Source organism: Podarcis tiliguerta (genome assembly GCF_965153285.1).
Source record: "Podarcis tiliguerta genome assembly, chromosome: 2".
In the NCBI taxonomy this organism is placed as follows: Eukaryota; Metazoa; Chordata; class Lepidosauria; order Squamata; family Lacertidae; genus Podarcis; species Podarcis tiliguerta.
Window position 1 is genome coordinate 85,168,422 of NC_139535.1, and position 25,419 is coordinate 85,193,840.

A 25,419-nucleotide genomic window follows, 5' to 3' on the forward strand; every position below is an offset into this window, starting at 1 on the left:
AAACCCTTTGAAAGTTAGGGTCTTCCCCTGCATGTGAAGACAGACTCCAGAAGATTGAACGTTCAATACCAATAGTGGGCCCAATGGTCAAGAAGGCGGTTACTGCATGTGCTGTAGAGCGAAGTAAGGGACAAATGGGGCTCATCAACCTGGGAAAGTAGCTCATCTAGGAGAACCATTTGATTGATAATAGTGTAAGTGAAACTGAACAATTTAGAAAAGATTCTGAAACCTTTATAATTTTGAGGTTAATGATTGTCATAAGTAGAATCTATGTCAGGCAAGCAAAATATATTTTGATAAATTATGGTCTATTTGTGCTGATAATCCTTTCTTCTTATGTTTGTGTTCAGTGGCTGACAAGGCTGCCTACCTCATGAACCTCAATTCAGCAGATCTGCTGAAAGCTTTGTGCTACCCCCGAGTCAAGGTCGGCAATGAATATGTCACCAAAGGCCAAACTGTTCAGCAGGTGAAAATCTATGAAATGCTGGATGCACCACTTGATTACCTACTATTCCTCGGAGGTTTGGTCCTCTGCTTTGTATATTAACTCCAGTTTGTATCATGTTATTCTAGGTGTATAATAATGTTGGAGCTTTGGCTAAAGCTGTCTTTGAGAAGATGTTCTTGTGGATGGTTGTTCGTATTAACCAGCAACTGGATACTAAACAGCCAAGGCAATACTTCATTGGTGTGCTGGACATTGCTGGCTTTGAGATCTTTGATGTAAGTGAATGGAACCTTGTCACAACGAAGGTGGATCCCCAGGTCTTTTAAAATCTCCTGGAATGTTCCTTCTGAAATAACCTGGTCAGCTTGTAGCACAGGATGCCAATTCCCACAACTGTATTGCAATGGACTGACTGGACAAGCTTGGCAGGTGGTAATAACTCATCTAAGTAGCACAGATTCATAATTTCAAAAAATAGCTAGTATACAGGGAAGTCTTGAGAAAGTGTTACTAGAGAATGATGAGGTCCAGGATAGCTCCAACATTGCAGAAGGACCTCAGTGAAGCTGACAGTACACTTAAAATGGGTAGGGATGAATACACAGAAGTTCCTCTGACCCCATTAATATTACTTCTATTTATAGCATTTTTCTTCATCTGTTAGGTCCACCTATGTAGTATATTTAATCCAAGTTAATGTCTAATGGGTGGAATTCTTTCAATCAGGTTAAGGGTAGCTTAGGTAGACATGCAGGTGGAAAATAAGCATATGGGTGGAAAATATCATGAAGTACTGTACCTAGAATTGAAAGTGGGTCGCACTGAGTTGTACTCTTTAGAATAAATGTACTCTTTCCCCCACTAGTACAACAGCTTGGAGCAGCTCTGCATCAACTTCACTAATGAGAAACTGCAACAGTTTTTCAACCATCACATGTTTGTGCTGGAGCAAGAGGAGTACAAGAAAGAAGGAATTGAATGGGAGTTCATTGACTTTGGAATGGATCTGGCTGCCTGCATTGAACTCATTGAGAAGGTCTTTTTAAAAAGTTTTTGTTAATCTAGCATACAATGTAATTAAGCAGTCTTTAAAGTTTGAAAGATGTGTCCTTACTTTAAACAACAAAACAGCCATTTTATTTAATTTAAATTCATTCTTATAAAATAGTATTTGCTTGCGACATAAAAATAACGGGAAGAGAGAGGGTCAAACCTGCTTCTTAGTGTCTCATGTAAAAATGCCTTGATATGGCATTTTAGAAACTCTTGCCATACTCAAAATACAATCATTCAACAGGAAGCCTTACAGAACAATTCTTGACTGTCATTGTGCAATGAAATCCCGACCTTAAGTTACATATTTGCAGAAAGAACCTCTTGCTTTGTTTCCCCTCATTAAAATCACAAGACAAGGTGGCTGGCCAAAAGAACCTATCCCTATGACACTTGCTTGCAATAATATATGCTAATATTACAAGCCAACAGCACACAAGTTATAAAATCTTGCTTTCTCTCTGCTTCTTATAGCCAATGGGTATTTTCTCCATCCTAGAAGAAGAGTGCATGTTCCCCAAGGCAACAGACACTTCTTTTAAGAACAAGCTCTATGACCAGCATCTTGGCAAATGCAAGAACTTTGAAAAGCCCAAACCTGGCAAAGGCAAGGCTGAGGCTCACTTCGCCCTGGTCCATTATGCCGGCACTGTGGACTACAACATCAGTGGATGGCTGGACAAGAACAAGGACCCCCTGAATGAAACAGTTGTAGGACTGTACCAGAAATCTTCAATGAAGACATTGGCCTTATTGTTTGCAGACCGCCCTGCAGAAGGTAATTCCTGCTGCAATTTGCAATTGGCTCATGAACATAACCCTGAATAGGAAGGAACCTAAGTTCAGTAACAGCAACCATTTACTGGGAGTGCAGCAACACCATCTGCATATGGCAAAACCCAGTCGGTCTGGTTGAAGATTCAAGAAGGGCTAAATCGCACAATGATTTTAAACCATCAAATGTTAAACCATCAAATACTTTGCATACACATCATACATTTAAAGCACACATGCAAGAATCCTGGGAACTGTAGTTTAAGGATGCTAGGAATTATAGCTCTGTGAAGGGAAAATTACAGCTCTCAGGAATCTTCTTTTTTTGGGGGGGGAAGCAATGTACTTGGAATGTATGGTGTGTGTGCACAATGGCAGCTCCTCTGGCTTTTTCTGAGGACCACTCAACTAACACTTCAGCATATCTCTGTTCCAAATATTATTTCGTATTCACCCATCACATGTCTTTAAATAATCCTACAAGAATCATAACCTTCCAACCCTCAGAGTAAATATGGTGACAATATATTATTATGCTTAGGTCTGGAAGTCCCCCCACCCCCGTACTGGGAGCAGCATTTGCAGCCTCGTTCAGCAGCAGGGTAACACACAGTCACATTCTGGTGTGGTTGTTTTCCTGCACCTCTCATGTAGGGAACAACGAGGCATTGCAAAAGTCAAGAAGCTAACCAGCATTAGTCTGGGCTCCCTGTGAACTGGATTTCCAGGGAAGACCTGGGTGAAGACTTTGCCCATCTCGGTCTGCTCTGGGAGTATTTAAGAAGCTGTGGCAGGGTGAGGGTTGACCATTTAGGGGGCTACTTTGAACTTGCTGTGGGGGTTTTTTTAATTAAAAAAAAGTTGCTGTTTTCAGAGTCAGGAAGGCATTTGTGCTACAGTCAGTTGACTGGCCAGGTCTATGGGTTTTGCCTGCCTCATAGCAAACTTTATGGTGGAAGAGGGACACCCCCTAAACTTTAGTCAGCTGGAACAGTTCATCAACCAGCAGGCAAGCTGATTGATCTTCCTGATAAATGCCAAATGCTTACACCAAACCTGTTGCATCTGTAATCAATAAAGTTGTCACCTAATTTGAATCCAACACACTGTCCTATCCTTGTCCTTGGTCTGTGCACTCCACTGCTGCCTCACTGAACCTACAGCCACAAATGTAGTTTATACAGAAGAATAACACATAAAATCCCTGATGTATATGTTTTAATTATAATATTTTTTTCTTATTATTCAGAGGGAAAGAAGGCTGCAAAGAAGAAGGGTTCCTCATTCCAGACTGTCTCTGCTCTTTTCAGGGTATGGTAAAATCTTGGCTTAAGATATTTGTAAGGGGAGAAAATTCTGATTTCTTAGGGCTGCCATACATCCAAGTTTTCCCGGACATGTCTGTGATTTGGGCAGCAGAAGTGGTGTCAGGGCGGATTTTCGCTGAGTCAACAAAATGTCTGGGGAAACCCAGACGTACGGCAAGCAGGGTGATTATTTGAAAGAAATGCTTTAAAAATCCTAGAAAAGCCTGTTCTTTTTAAAGAATATTTTGGGAATATAGCAACCCTAGATTTCACAATCACAGAACACCAGCATGCCTCTAAGCACAAGAGAAATGTATTATAGGTGAAGGCTGAAATTCTGTGGTAGAGTACATTGCCTGCGTACAAATAACCCCAGTTTTGATCTTTGCTCAGGAAAGACTCTAGTCTAATATCCTGAGGAACTGCTACCAGTCAGTGTAAACATTACTGTGCTAGACAGACCAATATTCCGGCTCAATAGAAGGCACCTTTGTATGCTCTGATAGATCCATCAAGAGTTTAAGAGTCCAAGACTGCTTAGTCATAGAACAGAAAGCATGCAACTGAGCTTCTTGGAGAATGGGCAAGATAAATGTGATAAATAAATTATACAAAACACTAGGTCACTGCATTCTAGTCTAGCTGAAGTCTCACAATGGTCTATGATCTGGAGATTACCAAGGCAAACGTGAAAGTGCCCAAGTCTTTATCACTAGAATAGTGCAGTTTGTGAATCGGACAAGGATGAGTTTTTGAAAAATCCACCTACGTATCCAGGAGCAACCCCAAATTGTGCTCTCAATTTGTCAGAGGAAGTATGAGTCCAATCAGGTTAACCACACACCAATTTCATAGAGGTTTTTCAGAGTTTTTCTCTAATTTTTCTTACTACCTATGGAAAATTTAAAGGAAGTTTTGCATGTATATGTGTGTGGAATTTGTTAACCAGGCTCTGGCTTCTAATTCCACAGGAGAACTTAAACAAACTGATGAGCAACCTGAAGAGTACTCATCCACACTTTGTGCGTTGCCTAATCCCCAATGAAACTAAAACCCCTGGTAAGACACAGAACTCTACTTTGATTTTTAAAAAGAAAGATGCGATGCACCAGTTGTATACATTTTGGTATTCATATCTTCTCTTATTTTCTAAGGTGCCATGGAACATGAACTTGTATTGCACCAACTGAGATGTAATGGTGTGCTGGAGGGCATCAGAATTTGCAGGAAGGGATTCCCCAGCAGGATTATTTATGGTGACTTCAAACAGAGGTCAGACTGCCCCCCAATTATTAACCTATTGGTTGTTTGTAGTTGTTTTGCCCCCCCTCCCCATCAATAGTTTTGAGTTGCTTTTTGACTGTTTCTAATATTGCATTATAGCAGTTAGCACCACGTTTGGACAAAAGGCTTAAGGGGGGGAAATGCCATCAGTGACAATTAATAGTCCTTGCATGAAGAGATTACAAGAAGGCCCCAGTTAAATTTAGCCTCAGTTAAATTTTACTAGTCTCCCTGATTTAGGTAAATGGCCATTAGGAATAATATTTGTTTAAACATTTACAATCAGATGCTAAACCGGATGGACCATTGGTATGGCCGAGTTCCATGAACATGGCATCAAATCATAAGCATCTTTATCTTCCACTTCTTCTAACAGATATAGAGTTTTAAATGCAAGTGCCATCCCCGAGGGACAGTTCATGGATAGCAAGAAGGCTTCTGAGAAACTTCTTGGATCTATTGATGTTGACCACACCCAATAGCCAAATGCAGTTTTTAATCTCTTTCAGATATTATTCTGTAACAAAAACAATTGTGGAAGTTAGTGCCAGCTATCATAATACTTTGGCAAAATAAAAACTGTAAGCTTTTCTCAACAGATACAGGATATTGAATGCAAGTGCCGTCCCAGAGGGACAGTTCATGGATAGCAAGAAAGCTTCTGAGAAGCTTCTCGGTTCTATCGATGTTGACCATACCCAATATAAATTTGGCCACACAAAGGTAAATTTACTTTTTATTACAAGACTGTAAAATTAGAGTTTGTTGAGACAGTGACCAATACTTTGTAATATTTTCTTTTCCCAGGTCTTCTTCAAAGCTGGCCTTTTGGGTCTTCTGGAGGAGATGAGAGATGACAAATTGGCACAGCTGATTACACGTACACAGGCTATGTGTCGTGGCTTCTTAGCAAGGGTGGAATTCCAAAAAATGATGGAAAGGAGGTAGAGTTTTGCCATCTGTAATAGAACTCATGACCACACTGGCCTATCATGTTAATATGCCCTACACAAGGATTACAAATAATAACATATATAAAATACTCTTTGGGCTACTCTCCAAATTCTGGGGCAGATTCTATGTAAAACTTGTAAGAAGTACAGTCGTACCTTGGTTCTCAAACTGAATCCGTTCTAGGAGTCTGTTTGACTTCTGAAACCATTCGAGAACCAAGACACGGCTTCTGATTGCCTACAGGAGCTTCCTGCACTCAAGTGGAAGCCATGCTGGACGTTCGGCTTCCGAAAAACATTCAAAAACTAGAATACTCACTTCCAGTTTTCGATTGTTCAGGACCTGAAAAGTTTGAGTTGCAAGGTGTTTGGCTTCTGAGCTTCCATTGTATACCTTTAAAAAGGACTGTGTGTGAAGTGGCACTAAGTGGCAGTTCTCTTAACATTTATTAGGTTTGTATTAAATTTGAGTGTATAAAAAGTATAAAAGAAGTATAAAAATAAAGTGACAGCTATGCCAAAGAAGCATAATGAAATTTGAACTACTTTATAAAATAGTCCTATTTTTGGAAGCTTTATTTGATAAATTTCTTCATATACCCCATGTGCTCCTGAAAATATCAACCCCTTCTTTATAAAGAAAAAAAATATTCATTTTTCTTACTCTTTCCTTGAGATATAAACCTACACTTACTCCCAGATAAGTGTAGTTAGTAGTTCAGTCTAAGTCCTGTTTTGCAACTGGACAAGAATCGGACAGTTCATATTTTTTATTAGGAGAGTCACAAAAGAATTTCATTAAACACTTTGATCACACTGTTGTCGTTTTCATCATCAAGGTTTTATTTTGTTGTCTGGTTGTTACAGAGAATCCATCTTTACTATTCAATACAATGTCCGTTCATTTATGAATGTGAAGACTTGGGCTTGGATGAAGTTGTACTTCAAGATCAAGCCTTTGCTGAAGAGTGCTGAATCAGAGAAGGAGATGGCCAACATGAAGGAAGAGTTTGAGAAAACTAAAGAAAGCCTTGCCAAAGCAGATGCCAAAGTGAAGGAACTGGAAGAAAAAATGGTTTCTCTGATGCAAGAGAAGAATGACTTGCAACTCCAAGTCCAATCTGTAAGCATTGTTGGTAACATACATTTTTCTTCACTCTAGACTAGTTTAAGTAGAGGAATTCAGAAATTGCAGGAGAAATGTGGCTATGTTTAATAAATCTGTATATCTTATATACATACTACATATCCTCTACGTAATAGTTCACCACAGTCAAAGTTAAATTGGACATAAGTATTTTTTTACACATATATAGTATACTGGTGAATATAGTTTATTTTGGTATTTGATATACCAACATAACCAGTGTCTATTAAAGAGTGATTTACTTGAACACTGAAAGAATATGGCCTTGAATAGCTTAACAATTAGTTTTAAAGGTGAGGCCATGTGCACATTCCTTTGTGTAAGTAGATTCTGTGCAAGAGATCTGCGTGTGCATGAACTTCTTAAGTAGGATAATAATATTATTGCTATATGACATACATTTTCCCTGTATAGGAAGCTGATGGCTTGGCAGATGCTGAGGAGAGATGTGACCAGCTGATCAAAACCAAAATTCAGCTGGAAGCTAAAATTAAGGAGCTGACTGAACGGGCAGAGGATGAAGAGGAAATGAATGCTGAGCTGACAGCCAAAAAGAGGAAACTGGAAGATGAATGCTCAGAGCTGAAGAAAGATATTGATGATCTGGAGTTAACACTGGCCAAGGTGGAAAAGGAGAAGCATGCCACAGAAAACAAGGTAATGATCATAATGTGCTCAGATCTGCAACAAATAGTCAGAATGTTGTATTATCATTCCAGGGTGGGATGATACATTGAATCTGTTTGTTCATTTCTAAAAGGTGAAAAATCTCACTGAAGAGATGGCAGTCTTGGATGAGACCATTGCCAAACTGACCAAGGAAAAGAAAGCCCTCCAAGAGGCCCATCAACAGACCTTGGATGACCTGCAGGCAGAGGAGGACAAAGTCAATACTCTGACCAAAGCAAAGACCAAGCTGGAGCAGCAAGTGGACGATGTAAGCACCAACACATGCAGAAGAATAACTGTGGGGTGAAAGTAGTATTAGAGTGACAAACTCTTTGTCCCCTCTTTGTCTTTAGCTTGAAGGGTCCCTGGAGCAAGAAAAGAAACTTCGCATGGACCTGGAAAGATCCAAGAGGAAGCTTGAAGGTGACCTGAAGCTGGCCCAGGAATCCACAATGGATTTGGAGAATGATAAGCAGCAGCTGGATGAAAAGCTTAAGAAGTAAGTATGGTTTACTGTCTAGAAGACTTTTTGGGAGCTCTGTATGGCACCCAGCCCTCTTAGAATTTGACTCAAAAAACTTTGTGTTTTGTTATGAAAAGGAAAGACTTTGAAATCAGCCAGCTACAAAGCAAAATTGAAGATGAGCAGGCCTTGGGCTCCCAGCTTCAAAAGAAGATAAAGGAGTTACAGGCAAGTCAAGCACATATTGACTCCATCATATGAAAATCAGTTCATCAGGAAAGACTCTGTTAATGGCTGCTTCTCTTTCTCTAGGCCCGTATTGAGGAACTGGAGGAAGAGATTGAGGCTGAGCGTGCATCTCGGGCCAAAGCAGAGAAGCAGCGGGCTGATCTCTCCAGAGAACTTGAAGAGATCAGTGAGCGTCTGGAGGAAGCTGGTGGAGCAACCGCAGCTCAGATTGAGATGAACAAGAAACGTGAGGCAGAATTCCAGAAAATGCGCAGGGACCTTGAAGAAGCCACTCTGCAACATGAAGCCACTGCATCTGCTCTTCGCAAGAAGCATGCAGACAGTGCAGCTGAACTTGGGGAACAAATTGATAACCTGCAACGTGTGAAACAGAAGCTGGAGAAGGAGAAGAGTGAGCTGAAGATGGAGATTGATGACCTTGCCAGTAATATGGAGTCAGTTTCCAAAGCAAAGGTATACTGCAGCAGTATATACTTTCCTTCAGCTTTATCAGGTGGAGGCACAACATACAGAATTCACAATCTTACATGTGGTATATAAATGTAATAATAAACACATGGTTTGGGAATATAAAGAGATGGATACGTGGGTTACAGTAGCACCCATTCAAGTACCTAAAAGCAAAAGCAAAATACTCATATTAAGCAGATGGAACAGTGGATAGTATATTGGATTTTTATGTAAGAGAGCAGCTTCTAAGGTTTTTTTAATAGGTCTACACAAAACACTTTATTTATACCTTAAATCTACAAAATGTGCTTAGAGCAAATGATCCACCTGGCTCATGCAGGGACAACCAAAAGAGTGTCTGGAGTAGCTGTCATTTGGTGCTATGTCTATAATAATACTGAATTTTTTATTTATAAAAATATTTGCATAAAGTAATTTCTTTAAAAAGAAATTCAAAGTAGTTTACAACAATTCAAAATTACAATTTACCAACTATTACAGAAATTATTCCATAATAGCAAACATAAAGCATGGTCACCTAAATAAGCACTATCTCAGTGCTGTTGTGATAAATATTATTTATCCCTGCCCCCACTTTCCTGATACTTCTTCCCAATGTGTATCATACTGTAATGTGACACTGCTATAGTCAGATTATTTTGATAAATTATGTGGGGAAATGGAAGAGGAATTCACTGTAGCACTAAGTGGATTGCTTCTTCAGGGCAAGCATATCTGCTTGCCATCCTTACCACCACCCTGAACCAGTTTGAGGGAGCATGCACAGGTAGAGAGGGGAAAGCCCTGTTGTGCTAGTGGAGGTCATTGTGCAGGCTTCTGCTGGCAGGGCCAGTTAGTTAAATCTGGCCTCAGCTGTTTTATATAGCTATACACTTTATTATTTCACATCTAGGCAAATCTTGAAAAGATAAGCCGCACTTTAGAAGACCAGCTTAGTGAACTTAAAGCAAAGGAGGAACAGAACCAACGCACTATTAATGACCTAACTGCTCAAAGAGCTCGTCTGCAGACAGAAGCTGGTAAGAAACTGAAAGTAAATTATTTAATGCTGCAATTCTTAGGTCCAAAGATTGCAAAATACCAATCTACTATGTCTATACTATTTAATTGAATCTTAACTGCACATAAGTTTAGCAGTTTTCTCGCAACACGATTTCATTATGAAATCTGATTCTATGGTTGTTTGTTCGGAAGTAAGTTTCTCCAGCTGCAATAGGACTTGTTAGCAAACGAGGGAGGTTTATCTAAGTGTGGCTAGTCATAATTTATAACTACTAAGAGAAATATTTTATGAATAGTGAACATGATTAATTTATTTGTTGTTACAAATGAATTAATGCATTTGTTGTTATAACCATCAAGGTCATTTCAATCACCGCTTAAAAAGAAATATGTACATACTATACAAAATATACATAGATCTATACATACAGTAGATACATAGATAATATGTACCGGTATATATTCCATTTAATCCGTTCTCTTTTCAGGTGAATACTCACGCCAAGTTGAAGAAAAAGATTCACTGATTTCTCAGCTCACAAGAGGCAAGCAAGCCTTTACCCAACAGATTGAGGAACTAAAGAGGCAGCTTGAGGAAGAGATAAAGGTGTGTATTTTGTTCAACACTGCAGGCCCTCTATCACAGCTCTAAACAACACAGGGCCTCTTTCTCCTATTCAGTTATCGACACCCATGTGCATTCTGCAGAAATCCTAATTATTTTCATTTCAGAAGCTCTAAGGTTGCTCAGGAAACTTCTCTAGATATCTCCCTATGGTGGTCTCTCTATTCATTCAAATGGGCAAAAGATTGCATGTGCTTACGTATCTTAGGCTGCTTGCAAACTAGGCATTTATTCTGGTATAGCTATGATTCGTTCACTCACATTTGAAGGAACAACCACATCATGACATCAACATTAAATCGCTCTCTTGTGTTTTCTCCTCAATTCTTCCATCTCTTTGGAGAGTCAGAAAAGCTGACTTTGGGAGGAAGAGCAGAATACTAGCATAATAAGTGGGATGTGGACAGGAAGATGTAAAACTGAGGCAGGGATGACATGTTGGAGATGCCCCATCTTTCTCAAATTTTTGTTTATTTCCTCAGGGCAGCTAAAAATAAACATTAAAAATACAAATGCAATAGAAACTATGCAACATAACAACAGACATGGGTAACACCCTGACATTCATAACTACTAAATTCTTTCCACATTTCAGGCCAAGAATGCACTTGCCCATGGTTTGCAATCTGCCCGTCATGACTGTGACTTGCTCCGGGAGCAGTTTGAAGAGGAGCAGGAAGCCAAGGCTGAGCTGCAACGTGCCATGTCTAAGGCCAATAGTGAAGTTGCTCAGTGGAGAACCAAGTATGAAACAGATGCCATTCAACGCACAGAAGAGTTAGAGGAAGCCAAGTAAGTACAAGAACCAAGAGCAAGGGAGAGAAAGGGAACTCAAAAGTAGAAGAAAGTATGCCATTGTGTAGATGGAATTGGGGGAAATATTTATTTGTATCACTCAGTGAACAGAACAGGTCACTGAGTTATTTGTGCTAGGCTCAGAGCAACAGATATACTGTAATAACGCAATCACATCAGTGTTGACATGGAAGGAGCTGATGACATGGCAAGACAAAGTTTGAATGGAAAATCAAATTTGTTTTTGAGACCATTCTCAGTATGCATGGACCATTCTCAGTAAGCCATTTATTAGAATGGATGACTAAGTGTTGTAATCACATTTCTCTAGGAAAAAGCTGGCTCAGCGTCTTCAGGATGCTGAAGAACATGTAGAGGCTGTGAATTCCAAATGTGCTTCCCTTGAGAAGACAAAGCAAAGGCTACAGAATGAAGTGGAGGACTTGATGATTGATGTGGAAAGGTCCAATGCAGCCTGTGCAGCTCTAGATAAGAAGCAGAAGAACTTTGATAAGGTACTTTTGACCATAATTTAAAAGAAAACCCAGCACGTTGCAACAAATCCTCAGGTACACATGAACACATTTCTTATTTCTTGTGTTTCTTCTTTCTGGTGTTTTGCAGATTCTGGCAGACTGGAAACAGAAATATGAGGAAACACAGTCTGAACTGGAAGCCTCCCAGAAAGAGTCTCGCTCTCTCAGCACAGAGCTCTTTAAGATGAAGAATGCTTATGAGGAATCTTTGGATCACTTGGAAACTCTGAAGCGTGAAAACAAGAATCTCCAACGTAAGACCACTTTTTCATAATAAGTGCAAAAAAACTGTGAAGTTCGTTTTGCAGAGCTGAAGCAATAGATCATAAGGATGGGATATCTCATACAGTCCTTCTCCCCAAAGCTAGAATAGACACCCATGTGCATGGGAGTTTACAATGAGTGTCTTCACAACATGCAGTTTTATTATGCAGTCTTCACAAGGCTTACGAGGAGCCTTACATCTTAGGTCATTAGGTGTTGTATAAAATTAAAAATAAAATAGGTCTGACCCACAGGGCTGCAATCTAAAATTATGCCAGTATGGCATAACAATTAGAGTGCTGGACTATGACCTGGAAGACCAGGGTTTGAATCCCCACTAAACCATGAAGCTCACTGTGTGATTTTGGGCCAGTCATAATCTCTTAACCTAATCTACCTCAAATGGTTGTTGTGAGAATGAAATGGGGAGGAAAAGAACTATGTACGCAACATTGAGCTCCTTGGAAGAGACTGGTGGTATATGAAATGTAATAAATAAATTAATATAAATGAATGAATAAATGAATAAAATAATGCTAGTACTATAATTGTTCACTCCAAATAGTGGAGCTGAGATGAATAACTGAAACCCTCCTTCCCAAACCTTCCTACATCTGTTTATCCTACATCTGCTGCATAAACACTATTAATCTCCTTTCTTTGTGTGAAACTAACAGAGGAGATATCTGACCTCACGGAACAGATTGCTGAGGGAGGAAAGGCCATCCATGAATTAGAGAAAGTGAAGAAGCAGATTGAGCAAGAGAAATCTGAACTGCAGGCTTCTCTAGAGGAAGCTGAGGTAAACAATACAATTATGCATAATGAAAAGACACAAATTATTGATCTGTAATACTGTGAAATAATTGAAGAGGCAACCAGAAGGATGATGATAAGGTAAGAACATTGCTGGATCAGACTGAAGGTCCATTTAGTTCTACAATCTGCTTTTTACTTGGAGGTCCACAAGCAGGGCATGAAGGCAATAGTCCAATCCTGTTGTTGTTCAGTGTCACAAATGGGACCTGCAACAAAATGCTGCAATGTGGAGTTCTCTTGTTTAGTATTTCAATCCATCGGTCAGCAATGCCTTCTTCCATTCCATTCCAATCCCTGCCCTTCAACCATCAACATTCTGTGGTCACTGAGCAAGCTCTGCTCTCTTGTAGGCTGCTTCTGAGTCCCACTGTTTTTTGTACTTCTGCAAACATTGCTGTTCCCTCAGATCTTCTGATACTTCCCTCTTATGTGTGGGTGGTACTGTTTTGGCTGAGTAACTGTTAGCACTCATGCATGGCCATTGGAAATAGAAGCATTACTGTATGCTTACTGCTATTTTTTACCCCATCCTCTTTTGATGAAGTGGAACATTTACACCCTCATCCCTTACAGATGCTCTGTCCCAAACCAGATGCTCCCCAGTTCTTGTCAGCTTTTCCCCAAAGGTCAGCTTAAAAGCCACTCTGTGACCTTTAGAATTTAGAGTACCATCTGTCTAGTTCTATTTTGGTACAAGTGAAGACCATCCTTTAATTTAACTTATGCCAAGATGTCCCCAGGTCAAGTTCTGAATACCTAGCTGAACATGCAAAAGGTAGCATTTCTGAGATGGCTTCCTTTGAGTATGGAAATGTGGTGAATACACTGCTAAATAGTATATTCAATATAATGTTGAGTGTACTTCAATAAGGAAACAGCTGTCAAGTCCATTATTAACAGCTGTTATAAATGGTTTTCTTAAGGCCTCACTGGAACACGAAGAAGGCAAAATCCTCCGCATCCAACTTGAGCTCAACCAGGTGAAGGCTGATATTGACAGGAGAATTGCAGAGAAGGATGAGGAAATTGATCAGCTGAAGAGGAATCACCTGAGAGTTGTGGAGTCCATGCAGAGCACACTGGACGCTGAGATCAGGAGCAGGAATGATGCCCTGAGAATAAAGAAGAAGATGGAGGGAGATCTGAATGAAATGGAAATCCAGCTGAGCCATGCCAACCGCCAAGCTGCTGAAGCACAGAAGAACCTCAGGAACACCCAAGGAATACTCAAGGTACATATATATTTCTGTAATCAGGATATAGTTGTGATTGTTATTGTGCAAAGAATGGTCTCACAATAATATCTCAATATCATTTTTTAGGACACCCAGATACATTTGGATGAAGCTATGAGGAGCCAGGAAGATCTGAAGGAGCAAGTGGCCATGGTTGAGCGCAGAGCTAATCTGATGCAGGCTGAGATTGAGGAGCTCCGTGCAGCTCTGGAACAGACAGAGAGGGGCAGGAAAATTGCAGAACAGGAACTTCTGGATGCCAGTGAGCGTGTGCAACTCCTCCACACCCAGGTGAGCTTCTAATATGTAATGGGCACGCACAAGGACATGAGGATAATCCAGTGGGGATAAATCAGGTGTAGGCTCTGCTCCAGAAATAAAGAGATTGTTGCTAATGTGTAAATAGGCAATTAACCTACTCATCACCACACAGCCTATTTTTCTCATCATATTAAGAATCACTACTGTCAAGGGACATGAAGTGGACGTTGGTACTCAATTAAGACCTTGAAGGGAGCTCATTTTATTTATTTAGCGTGTTTTTAGCAAACCCTTTAGCCAATAAATGTTCCAGAACAGTTTACGTATGATCAATAACAAGCAAAATAGTCCTTGTTCATAGAAAGGTGATTTACAAGGCATGACTCAAGAAGAAAAAGGCATAAGGAGGGAAGAGGAAAACAGGCACCAGTTATTAAAGTAGCATAGTTGTTATAATGACCATATAGAATGGAAACAGTTTAGTAAGAGGAGCCAAATGAAGCTGGTCTCCTCGTGGAATTGATGTAGTGGTCCTCCTTTCTATGTTTCTTTCTGATGCTGCCTGATAGAATGATAGTTGCTTGGCAGCAACCTGATGAAATAACTAAGTAACAGTTGAGGGTAGGGATGAATGAAACTATCTGCTTTGATTTCTCTCTGTTTCTCATTTTTCCAATCTTCAGTTCACTAAGTTTCCTCATCAGTTTGTATTTTTTAAAAAGTAACACAAAATTATTTTTTAAAATTATTATTGTTGTTGTTGTTGTTAGCAACAATAGCAGCAGCATTTTAGTGTGCCTTTCTCTTAATATGCACATTTCTGTATGCAAGCAATTTCCCCTAATATAATACATTTGGTATGTCATTCTCACTGATAAATGCATATTTATCCACACATCCTCAATATGTTTTTCTGCACACATTTTTTGTATCACAAACTTCAGAGAAGGGCACATTTTGAAATATAGATGTATTTAAGTTTTACACATGGTTTCAGGATGTGTGAATTAAAATGTAAACCAAACCAAATTCCTCTCCCATTCCCTAGTTGAGGGAGGGAGGAGCCCAACAGACCTGGTTTCTGCATCATAGGTATGCTGGGGAAATGTTTGTGGCTCATTTCTGAGTACCTGCAATTGTACTCAGCATCATTCTTTTGTACAAAATGCAAGCAATGTGAATGACATATTTAGGCTTGGTCCTTTACGAAAACTATGATCTCCCATTCTGTATAGAATACCAGCTTGATCAACACCAAGAAGAAGCTGGAAACAGACATCTCACAAATCCAGAGTGAAGTGGAAGAGACTATTCAGGAAGCACGCAATGCAGAAGAGAAAGCCAAGAAAGCCATCACTGATGTGAGTTGGGCAGATTTTCTTTTGAAACTATAATCCTGCTTGCAGTTGGCATGGCTGGTTTCCTAAACTGGGGGAAATTTCTCTATTAATAGGCAGCCATGATGGCTGAGGAACTCAAGAAGGAACAAGACACCAGTGCCCACTTGGAGAGGATGAAGAAGAACCTGGACCAGACAGTGAAAGACTTGCAGCATCGTCTTGATGAGGCAGAACAGCTGGCAATGAAGGGTGGCAAGAAGCAGCTCCAGAAACTGGAGCAGAGAGTATGTATTTCTTGTAAACAAGTTCACTCAGTTCTACTTCTTGAACAAACTGACCAGCTGGACAGCTAATGGCTAATTCCATTTTCCCCAGGTACGTGAGCTGGAAGCTGAAGTTGAGAATGAGCAGAAGCGCAGTGCTGATGCTATCAAGGGTGTGCGCAAATATGAGAGACGTGTAAAGGAACTAACCTACCAGGTGAGGACAGATAATTTTTTTCTGCATCTTTTGGAGGAACTGGTAAAAGCATTTTATAATCAGATGTACTCATGTTGTTTTCTTTTCTTTTGTTAAAAAAATATCCTACTCTGTCCAGTCTGAGGAAGACCGAAAGAATGTTCTTAGACTCCAGGACCTGGTTGACAAGTTGCAGATGAAAGTGAAAGCATACAAGAGACAATCTGAAGAAGCTGTAAGTATTATTCTGAACTTGCTGTAGCTTGAGCTAGAATTATGAAGGTAAATTTGATATAGCAAAGGTTTCATTTCTATCAATAAGAACAAAATGAATTAGTCTCCATGTGGCAGAATTAGCTGCATGAAACAGGGGAGTTTCACATAAGTGAGACTTATGTGAGAAAAATTATCAGTGGATTGTGCCCTCAGTAATATGAACCCAAATTTTCATAATGGGAAGATTGCAGAAACCTTGCTCATATTGTTTTTAAGAGGAGAAGATCCTTTAGCAGTCTGAGTAATTAAAGCAATACAAAATAGCAATAGTCACTTTTGCATACCACTTTACTGTACACATTGCAGTTCACAATAAAAACTGTGCATTTCTGTAGTCTATTAAAGACATTATCATCTCATATAATAGTATTAAAGTGGTAATATACTGACCAATAATATCATGGGCAGGTCTAAATGTACAACAGTCAAGCTAAACTAACCAAGGTTTGGCATTATGTCCAAATGCTGCTACTGAGATTTATGCATTCTCCTACCCTCAAAATCATTTATACTATTTAAGTGTTAAAAATCCAGTACCTAGATTCATTTCTTTTTATCCATTTTCAGGAGGAACAATCCAATGTGAACCTGTCTAAATTCCGCAAGATTCAGCATGAGCTGGAAGAGGCTGAAGAGCGGGCTGACATTGCTGAGTCCCAGGTTAACAAGCTCCGGGTGAAGACCCGAGAGGTGCACAAGAAAGTTGTTGTAAGCGAAGAATAAGCTCAACAAAAAGCTGCAGTGACTGAAGAGAAGCGCAAAATGTGAAGCTCTTTGTCACTTTTGTAATTATCATTGTTCAGTTTCTAGAAAATAAAGATTGTAGATTCCTTTGCAAGATGACAAAAAAGATTTCATGCGTTGCTTTTCTATACAGTACTAATCAATTTCTGGCTAACCAAAGCTTTCTTAATTTCAGTAGTATAATTATTGAACTGGAGGAGAAGTCAATATAGATCTTATTGTTACCATTCTTTTGAGTCAGACAATTTTGAATGGTGAAGTCCCTTTTTTACTCCAATTGGATTATTCTGGGCTAGGTGGTTTAAGTTTGTAATCCTAAATTCATTTCCTTGGGAGTCAATTCCATTGATTTCACTGGGACTTATTTCTAGCTAGACATGGTTAGGATGGTGGTCCAAAATCCAAGCAGGGAAGCTTAAGTGGTTTGTGGATCAAGCACTTGGTTTCCCTTTGCTTCAGTCACATTTGAGACAAATTAAATGGATTAGTACTCACAAATTTAAACATTTGAACAAGAATCCGTAAAGGAAAACAATTTCAAATGCCTGACTGAGCTGTGTACAGTCAGCTCTACTCTACAGATGATGATGATGATGATGATGATGATGATGATTCACCCACCTTTCACCCTGAGGCCCCAAGGCAGGTTACAACAATTTAAAATACAATATTAAAAACAGTGACCACAAACAGTGACACAAACTGTTACAGCCAGTGAAGTTATTCAACAGTGATTAGTAAGTCTTTCCTCATCAGATAATGACAAGCATGCATGTTTTGGAATTTCACAAGAGATCAAGAAAAGGTACAGCATTCTTAGATTAAGCTGCAATATAAATATTTTCTGGTGGAGAGGGGGGAACCCCCATTAAAACTTGTAATATATTTGTTCTTCACCAAAGAAAGTCAGTCAGGATGAGAAAATAACTTCAACTTTATTTTTTTAAAAAACACCTTTCAAAACACCAGCAAAGTGAATATAGAAGATAAATATCAAAGCATCTTTGAAGTAAGCAGGGATAATAAAATATGACATTTATCCTTTAGTATGATGCTTTCATCTATCATGGGTTGAGCCCATACCTTCCAGTGTTTCTCAGATGAAAACAGGGACGTTCTAGTCTGCATCAGGAAGCTTCTCCTGCATTTTGATCTCACTGCACATATAGATGTCATATAAACATACACACCTGTCACCTTGAGCAAACTGCAACCTCTCCACCAAACCTACCTCACTAGATTGTTTAGAAAAAATGTGCGAGGGAAGTGATTGTGTATAAGACCTTCAACAGATAAATGGATTTATAGTTCAAATTGGGAAAAATAATTACAGTAAACGGACAAAAGTACAAAGCTTCACAAAATGTTTAGGGGTATGTGTACCCCTGCATCCCCCCAGAAAAGTGTAGCAAAGTAATCACCCACCCACCCCACCTTTAAGTTACATTTCCACTTGCCATACACATCAGAGACAGGGCAGGGATGTCTTTACCAGATGCCTTTTCCCTATTTAGTTTCCCCATGCCTGCAATGCACTTCATCTGCACATGCACAATGGATGTCCCAAATGTACATACCTCAACTGTGGCTTATGTTTTCAAATCAGACAGAAGCTGGTTTGAGGGGAAATGCATCAGACAGCATTATTTCTCAAGGGACTATATGATCCATAGCTGTCAACGTTTCCCTTTTTTTAAGGGAAATTCCCTTATTCCGAATAGGATTCCTCGCAAGAAAAGGGAAAAGTTGGCAGCTATGATCTGATCATGTGTACATTGCTTCAAACACCAATGAGGGAAGTGCACAGAAGCATCAAACCCCAAAGCAGGGAGTGCACGTTTCAGCAAAGTACCACCTCAGTCTCAGTACCCCCTGCCTGCTGCCCATTATAGTATGAGGATAATATAATACCAGTCTATCTTACAAGGTGGTTGTGTATATCTAAGATTGGGATCTTCAATTTTTCTGGGCTCAGATGCACAAATGGGAATCTAAGACACTGTTGTGGGCTCAGAATCCTCGCCTACAAAAAAATAAAATAAATCCCCAGCAAAACACCTATCCAGCAAAAAAAGAAAAACAAACGAAACATAAAAGAAAACAAGGCAATCCTATCTCAACCAAAAAAAAAAATCAAAACCACAAAGAACTCTTCCTTCCTTTATTGAATTTATACACCACTCTTCCTTCCAAAGGAGCCCATTTTTAAAGGAAGGGCAGCACTTAGGGGGCACCAAGGGGAGTGTTTGAGAGAGCTGTGATGCCTACAAGTGCCATATTGGAGATGCCATGTCTGAGATAATCTATATGAATTTCCCTGTGCTCTTCAGAAAGCAGTAAATCCTTGTGAGTGGGAAACAAGGCAATGGCACAACTAAAATTTCCATTTGCTTCTGGGTGCTAATTTAAAGTAACAAGAAGGATAGATCATTTTTCTGAAGGTCAAATCTAAAGCTTATGGGAAGGATGAATAATAGAATTGTAGAGTTGGAAGGGATCCCAAGGGTCATCTGGTCTAACCCCCAAATACATTTTGGATGAAATACATTTAAAAGTGCCACCTGGCTCCTGCCATTTTTCTGCAATTTGCTGTGCCTCATTGTGGGGCAATGAATCTTCTGTTTAACAGAGTACATACAGATGAGCTATGATTATATATTTTACTTATTTATTTTATTTTTAGAACATTTCTATCCCACAGGCTCTCAAACTAGTTTACAAAAGATCATCACAATAAAAATGACATTGAAGTCTGGTACAGGAACAGAAATGATATGGTGTCCTCATGATGCCAGGGTGAATCAGCTGGCACTCATCCTTGGTCTTCTTTGGTGTTACTCTTCCTTGGTATTGCCCTAAAGGTAAAGGTACCCCTGCCCGTACGGGCCAGTCTTGACAGACTCTAGGGTTGTGCACCCATCTCACTCAAAGAGGCCGGGGGCCAGCGCTGTCCGGAGACACTTCCGGGTCACGTGGCCAGCATGACATCGCTACTCTGGTGAGCCAGAGCCACACACGGAACGCCGTTTACCTTCCTGCTAGTAAGCGGTCCCTATTTATCTACTTGCCCCCGGGGGTGCTTTCGAACTGCTAGGTTGGCAGGCACTGGGACCGAGCAATGGGAGCGCACCCCGCTGCGGGGATTCGAACCGTCGACCTTTCGATCGGCAAGCCCTAGGCGCTGAGGCTTTTACCCACAGCGCCACCCGCATCCCTGTATTTATTGCCCTACTAGGCAGTAAAGCCCACTGATGCTCTCTGAGGCAAGAGAGTGGGGCTGCGCAGCTAGAACTCAGTCAGCCCATGATGGACGCAAGTTCTCCTTTGCAGTGATTCTACTCCTACTTGGACGACTTGGAATTGATGCTAAAAGATTTCTTCTTGACCACTTGGAAATTATGTTTTAGTGTTTCATCTGTTCCTCCACGTTGCTTAACATCTGAATGAAAATGGGTCAAAATCATCTGGAGATTTGGACAAAGGTGCCATTAATATGCAAATGACACTCAGCTCCATGTCTCTTTTTCATCAAATCCTGGAGAGGCAGGATGTGTTCTGAGTGCTCAGATGCAGTAATGGACTAGATCAAAGACTATAAACTAAGACTCAATCTAGACATGATGAAGGTATTGCTAGTGGATGATTCATGTTCCTATTTGAGTGGTATTCAGCATTTTCTGGAGGCATTTCCCTGCACTGATCCAACATTGTCACTCAAGGCCCGAGTGGTCTCAGTGACTCAGAGTGCCTTTTATCAGTTGCATCTGACAAATGAGCTGTGACCCAACTTGGGGATAACCTAGTTACAGTTATCCATGCTCTAGCAACTTCCTGATTAGATTACTGTAATGCATCATTTTGGGCTTCCTTCGAAAGTGGCCTGGAAACTTCTAAAATCAGAATGCAAGGTTGTTAACTGAACATTTTGAGCATATTACACCAGTTCTTTATCAACGCTACTGGCTTTCCACAAACAATCCCTCCCTCCCTTCAGACATATTTTGCAATTATAATTATTTTTGTTTAGACAGGACTTTACAACATGAATTTTCTTTTTGAATCCTATCAGTATTTGATGATGTTTTTAGGAATATCTTTGTGGATTTTATATGTTGTATTCCACCTTGCCACATGCAGATGCCCTTTTAAATGTGTTGTGGGAGGGGTGATTATTGGTTTGTTTCTATTCTTATTTTTATAATGTATTTTGTGTTTTTATATATTGCAATTTTATGTTGTGAACCATCCTGAGATCTATGGGTATAGGGCAGCATACAAATTTAATTAATTAATTATTAATTATAATTTATTAGTAAATAAATGAATGAATGAATGAATGTTGGGCCTATTTGACCTTTTAATCTCTAAAGAGCTTGCGGACAAGCTATGTGAAGAATAATTTACTCCTAACCAATGATTTTTTTCTAGAAAAAAAGGTGCCGGTACTCGCCATAAAGTTGTTACAAGTAAGTGCTACACTTTTCAACAACAACAAAGATGCCGGTACTGTGTACCCTTGAGTACCCCTGGAAAAATCACTGCTCCTAACTGAACTTTGAGGTCGTTCATTCTTTGGAGTGCCACTGCCAAGTGAGATCTGGCATGCGGCTATAAGGAAAAAAGGGTTCTCTGTGTTAGCACCCAGAGAGGCAACACCTGGTGCCAGGCAGAGACTTCTTATTCTCTCTGACTTTTAAATGGATTTTGAAATTTTGGCTTTATAAGTTTTTAAGGCCTGTTTGTATTTAACTGTATTGCTTAATCTATGCTACACTGTGCCTTAATACTGTAATTGTTTGTTATGTTTTAACAATGTTTAGGTGTGCCACTCAGATAACTTTGGGTGTATTCAATTAAATAATTGAATACATCCCTTTGGGTGTATTCAATTAAATAATTGTACAAAATGATTTCATCCTTCTCCTCCCTTGTGTGTCCCCCAGCCCCATCTTTGCTTCAGAGGGTTTGGGAATTCCCAGAACAGACTTAGCAGTGTGCGGGGAGAAGAGGTGGGGATGTTCTACTATGCAAGGAAAAATCTTTGTGCTGATGGAATGTTCCCCTTAGTGCTACTTTGAATATAACACTTTTGTTATGATGAATAAACATAAATAAGTCTTGAGAATGCCATTGGAGTAATACTGTCTTGCACCAGCTGAGTTTCTGAGTCTCGTCTTTTAAATTCTTAGAATGCCAAACACGTCTGTCAGATCGTTTTGTGCCAACCATGAAATCTGACCTCCCTAAGTTTCCCTAAGGCCCTGTCACTCAAATTCAGAGCTGCAGAATACATAGAGAAAGCTGATTAACGAAAGCCAGAGTCTGCAGTAAATTAAGAGTAACTCTTTTCTTCCTATACATACAAATGGAAGGCTGTCATCGCATTGCCCCCATTGAAAGATTTGTAGTGCTGCATGACAATCCTGGATTTTCATGGCCACATTGTGTAAAACAAAATAATAGGCTGAATCTCAGGTTTCTCATATACAGATTTTGATGTTGAATATTTTCCAGTTATTTCCTGTATGTTAGGAATTCTCCAGATAGTTGATATATGTAATATTCCACGATCAGCAGTTCACAAAGAAGGTTGCAGTTACGACTCAAAATTAAATTCCTTCTTGTCCTTCTGCTGGCAGGTGAAGATTTTCTTGTAACCAACAGGCTTTTGGGAATGGACTGCTTTTAACGAAAGTGCTGGTGCTATGCTGTTTTACTGTCATTATTGGTAGGGTTTTAAAAATTTTATATAGATTTAATTTTATCAGTGTTCAATTGTTTGTAATTATTGTTTTACTATGTTTTTAGCAGTTCTTATTTTTATCTGTAAGCCACCTCAAGTCCCCATGTGAAAATGTAGAGTATTTATTTATTTATTTTATTAATTAGCAGCAGCAGCAAGATGTAAGCCATATATTTTTGTTTTAAAGCATGAGAATGGTATAAAATGTAATTCTTGCATTTAGATTTGTTTGGGGATTAAGTGGTTAATTTGTTATGCTTGACCTGTCTGAGGATCAAAGGGGAGGTAAAATTCAATGAATATGTGGTGGTTGCCATACAGGCATTGTTTGTAGCTGAGAATTAGGACACTAATTTAGGGATTGCAAGTCACAATGGTGAAAGTCAGAAACTAGCTTTGGTTGACAGTTTCAAGGCAGAATCTGGGAGACAAAGGATGAGCAAATCAAGGTGTGATATCAGGTTACAAAGGGAACATAGCTAAAATTTAACCTGTGGCTTTTCATGGGTGTGTAGTACCATCTTTGAATATTTTCTCTCATTTTAGTTGACACTGACCAAAAAGGTCTTTCCATGGCTTTTTTTCTGGCCAGAACTTGCCAGAACTCAGTTCTGGCAGCTCTCATGTATGTGCTATTGCCATTATAAGAGAACAAGGCACCTTTTTTCTAGAAAAATAGCACTGGTCTTTTTCACCCATTGGGTGACTGTGCAGAAGAAGACTGTGAGTAGTTTCAAACCACCTTTTTTGCTTTCCTCAATTCTTTTACCATTATTGTGCTTCATTTCTGCACCTCCATTTCTACAAGGTCCATCAACTTATTATGAATGACTTCTCTCTCACACATCCAGTGCCACTTTGCAGACCAAGAAAACAGAAACTAGAAGTTTCAGTCAAAGGATTAAGGAACACAAAAGTAAGATAGTGGATTGTGAAGAACTGAGAAGCAGGGAAGGAATAAAAATGTGGAGTGGAGAGAGGGAAAGACTGTAGGTCAAATTTGGTCAACTATGTAATATGCAGCCATGTATCTTGTTTTTCCTTAAATAATTACAGGAATGGGAAAACATAATTCTTACTGTGAAAGCACCGTGGTTATCTGTCACTCCCACCCCATGATCAGACCTGGGATAGCTCAGTCGGTAGAGACTCTTAATCTCAAAGTCATGGGATCAAGCACTGCGTTGGGCAAAAGATTCCCGCAAGGCAGAGGGATGGACTAGATGAGCCTCAGGGTCCCTTCCAACCATATGATTCTATGAAAACTGAGATTAGCCCTCCAAGTTTGGCTAGGACTCTTAGGAAAAGAGTCTTTCACAAGGCTCCTAGCTGTGCAGGGTTGCGTGTGTGATATAGTGTATGTGTCTCTATTCTGATCATGGTGGAAATGAAAAAGTATCCCTACGTGTGCTCTGCCTTCCCAGTAAGCACTAGGCTCCCCCATGGCTGTAATTATTTAAGAAGAAACAAGATAGTTAGCAACATGCTATGTTATTTAGCAAATGTCTAGCCTGTGTATGTCTCCTAGCCTTATAAACTGTGTTTTTGCAACCAGATGCTTGCTGGAGCAGCCAAAATGAGAGTATCCCTAAACATTTTTTAAGGGGGAAAAGCACTCATTTAATCTATAACAGTACAGTATTTCACAGTTAACATTCAATGGTGCTTAACATATGTATTTGGTGTCTGGCAAGCAACTGTATTCAGTATCTGACAGCACATGACAGATTACACACAGTGGTGTTTATTTGATGGTGTTCGATAGCTCACAGCTTGCAAAATTTCATATTTGATGCTTGCCAAAAAAGAGCATATTTGACTAAAGTACTGACATTTCAATACTTCAGATGAATTTGAATTTTCCTAATCGAAATTTGAAAAAAGTAAAATTGGAAAAATTAGCAAATTTCAAATTACTACAAATATTTATTTCAGCTTCACTATGCACTCACCAGCCTTCTCCTCTTCTCTCCTTACCAGTTAAAACATATTTACTGCCATTCATTCTATCATAAGCATATGGGTTTCCTTTGAGCAATATGTTGCACTCCCACTGAACCCTAACAGCATCAGATGCATATATTTCTCTCCTCTACCAGAACACAAAATTGGTATCAGGATCAGACCACAATATATAGGCTGCCACCCACTCTTCCCTCCTCTTGTCAATTTATTTTTAGATTGATTCATGGAGCTGAAAGATCTAATTATATCTGTTCGCGTCAAATATGAATGGAAATCTTGCTGGGAGTTAAGGTTGCCAAAAAGGTTTTGACCGAAGAAAGAAGAGGAGGCTGCTGTGTATGCAAATCACTTCCTATATAAGTAGTCTTGGGACCAGCCTCTCATGTCCTTGCACCAACAGCTTAAAGGTAAGAGTGTGAGAAGCTCGAGTTTAAAAGGAATAGAATCTCACCCTGAATTCTTCACATCCCAGTACATTCCTGCTGCATTTGACATTTCTGAGCACAGATAGCCTGTGTCAATAGGGATTTA

At 39.6% G+C, this 25,419-nt stretch overlaps 1 protein-coding gene and 1 long non-coding RNA gene across 4 annotated transcripts in view; one reads left to right on the forward strand and one right to left on the reverse strand.

Annotated features, from left to right (window-relative positions):
• LOC310672020 overlaps positions 1-25,419 on the reverse strand; it is a 261,869-nt gene that overhangs the window by 113,134 nt on the left and 123,316 nt on the right. The window lies entirely within an intron of this gene.
• Positions 1-25,419, forward strand: part of LOC310671990 (myosin-1B) — an 88,206-nt gene that overhangs the window by 38,035 nt on the left and 24,752 nt on the right. The window contains exons 13-41 of one of the 3 annotated variants that reach the window (XM_083428447.1): positions 354-472; positions 580-729; positions 1,320-1,490; positions 1,982-2,285; positions 3,531-3,592; positions 4,560-4,647; positions 4,743-4,860; positions 5,249-5,345; positions 5,569-5,595; positions 5,680-5,816; positions 6,693-6,948; positions 7,387-7,629; positions 7,733-7,909; positions 7,995-8,140; positions 8,242-8,332; positions 8,417-8,806; positions 9,717-9,843; positions 10,315-10,433; positions 11,047-11,243; positions 11,578-11,761; positions 11,871-12,036; positions 12,724-12,848; positions 13,789-14,097; positions 14,188-14,391; positions 15,597-15,722; positions 15,815-15,985; positions 16,077-16,181; positions 16,300-16,395; positions 17,004-18,226. In XM_083428447.1, the coding sequence (XP_083284573.1) occupies positions 354-472; positions 580-729; positions 1,320-1,490; positions 1,982-2,285; positions 3,531-3,592; positions 4,560-4,647; positions 4,743-4,860; positions 5,249-5,345; positions 5,569-5,595; positions 5,680-5,816; positions 6,693-6,948; positions 7,387-7,629; positions 7,733-7,909; positions 7,995-8,140; positions 8,242-8,332; positions 8,417-8,806; positions 9,717-9,843; positions 10,315-10,433; positions 11,047-11,243; positions 11,578-11,761; positions 11,871-12,036; positions 12,724-12,848; positions 13,789-14,097; positions 14,188-14,391; positions 15,597-15,722; positions 15,815-15,985; positions 16,077-16,181; positions 16,300-16,395; positions 17,004-17,159 (4,661 nt within the window). In that variant the 3' untranslated portion in view covers positions 17,160-18,226. Of the gene's footprint in view, positions 1-353; positions 473-579; positions 730-1,319; positions 1,491-1,981; positions 2,286-3,530; positions 3,593-4,559; positions 4,648-4,742; positions 4,861-5,248; positions 5,346-5,471; positions 5,596-5,679; positions 5,817-6,692; positions 6,949-7,386; positions 7,630-7,732; positions 7,910-7,994; positions 8,141-8,241; positions 8,333-8,416; positions 8,807-9,716; positions 9,844-10,314; positions 10,434-11,046; positions 11,244-11,577; positions 11,762-11,870; positions 12,037-12,723; positions 12,849-13,788; positions 14,098-14,187; positions 14,392-15,596; positions 15,723-15,814; positions 15,986-16,076; positions 16,182-16,299; positions 16,396-17,003; positions 25,296-25,419 lie in introns of those variants that run through there. The other 2 variants (XM_083428448.1, XM_083428446.1) reach the window with 2 other exon arrangements.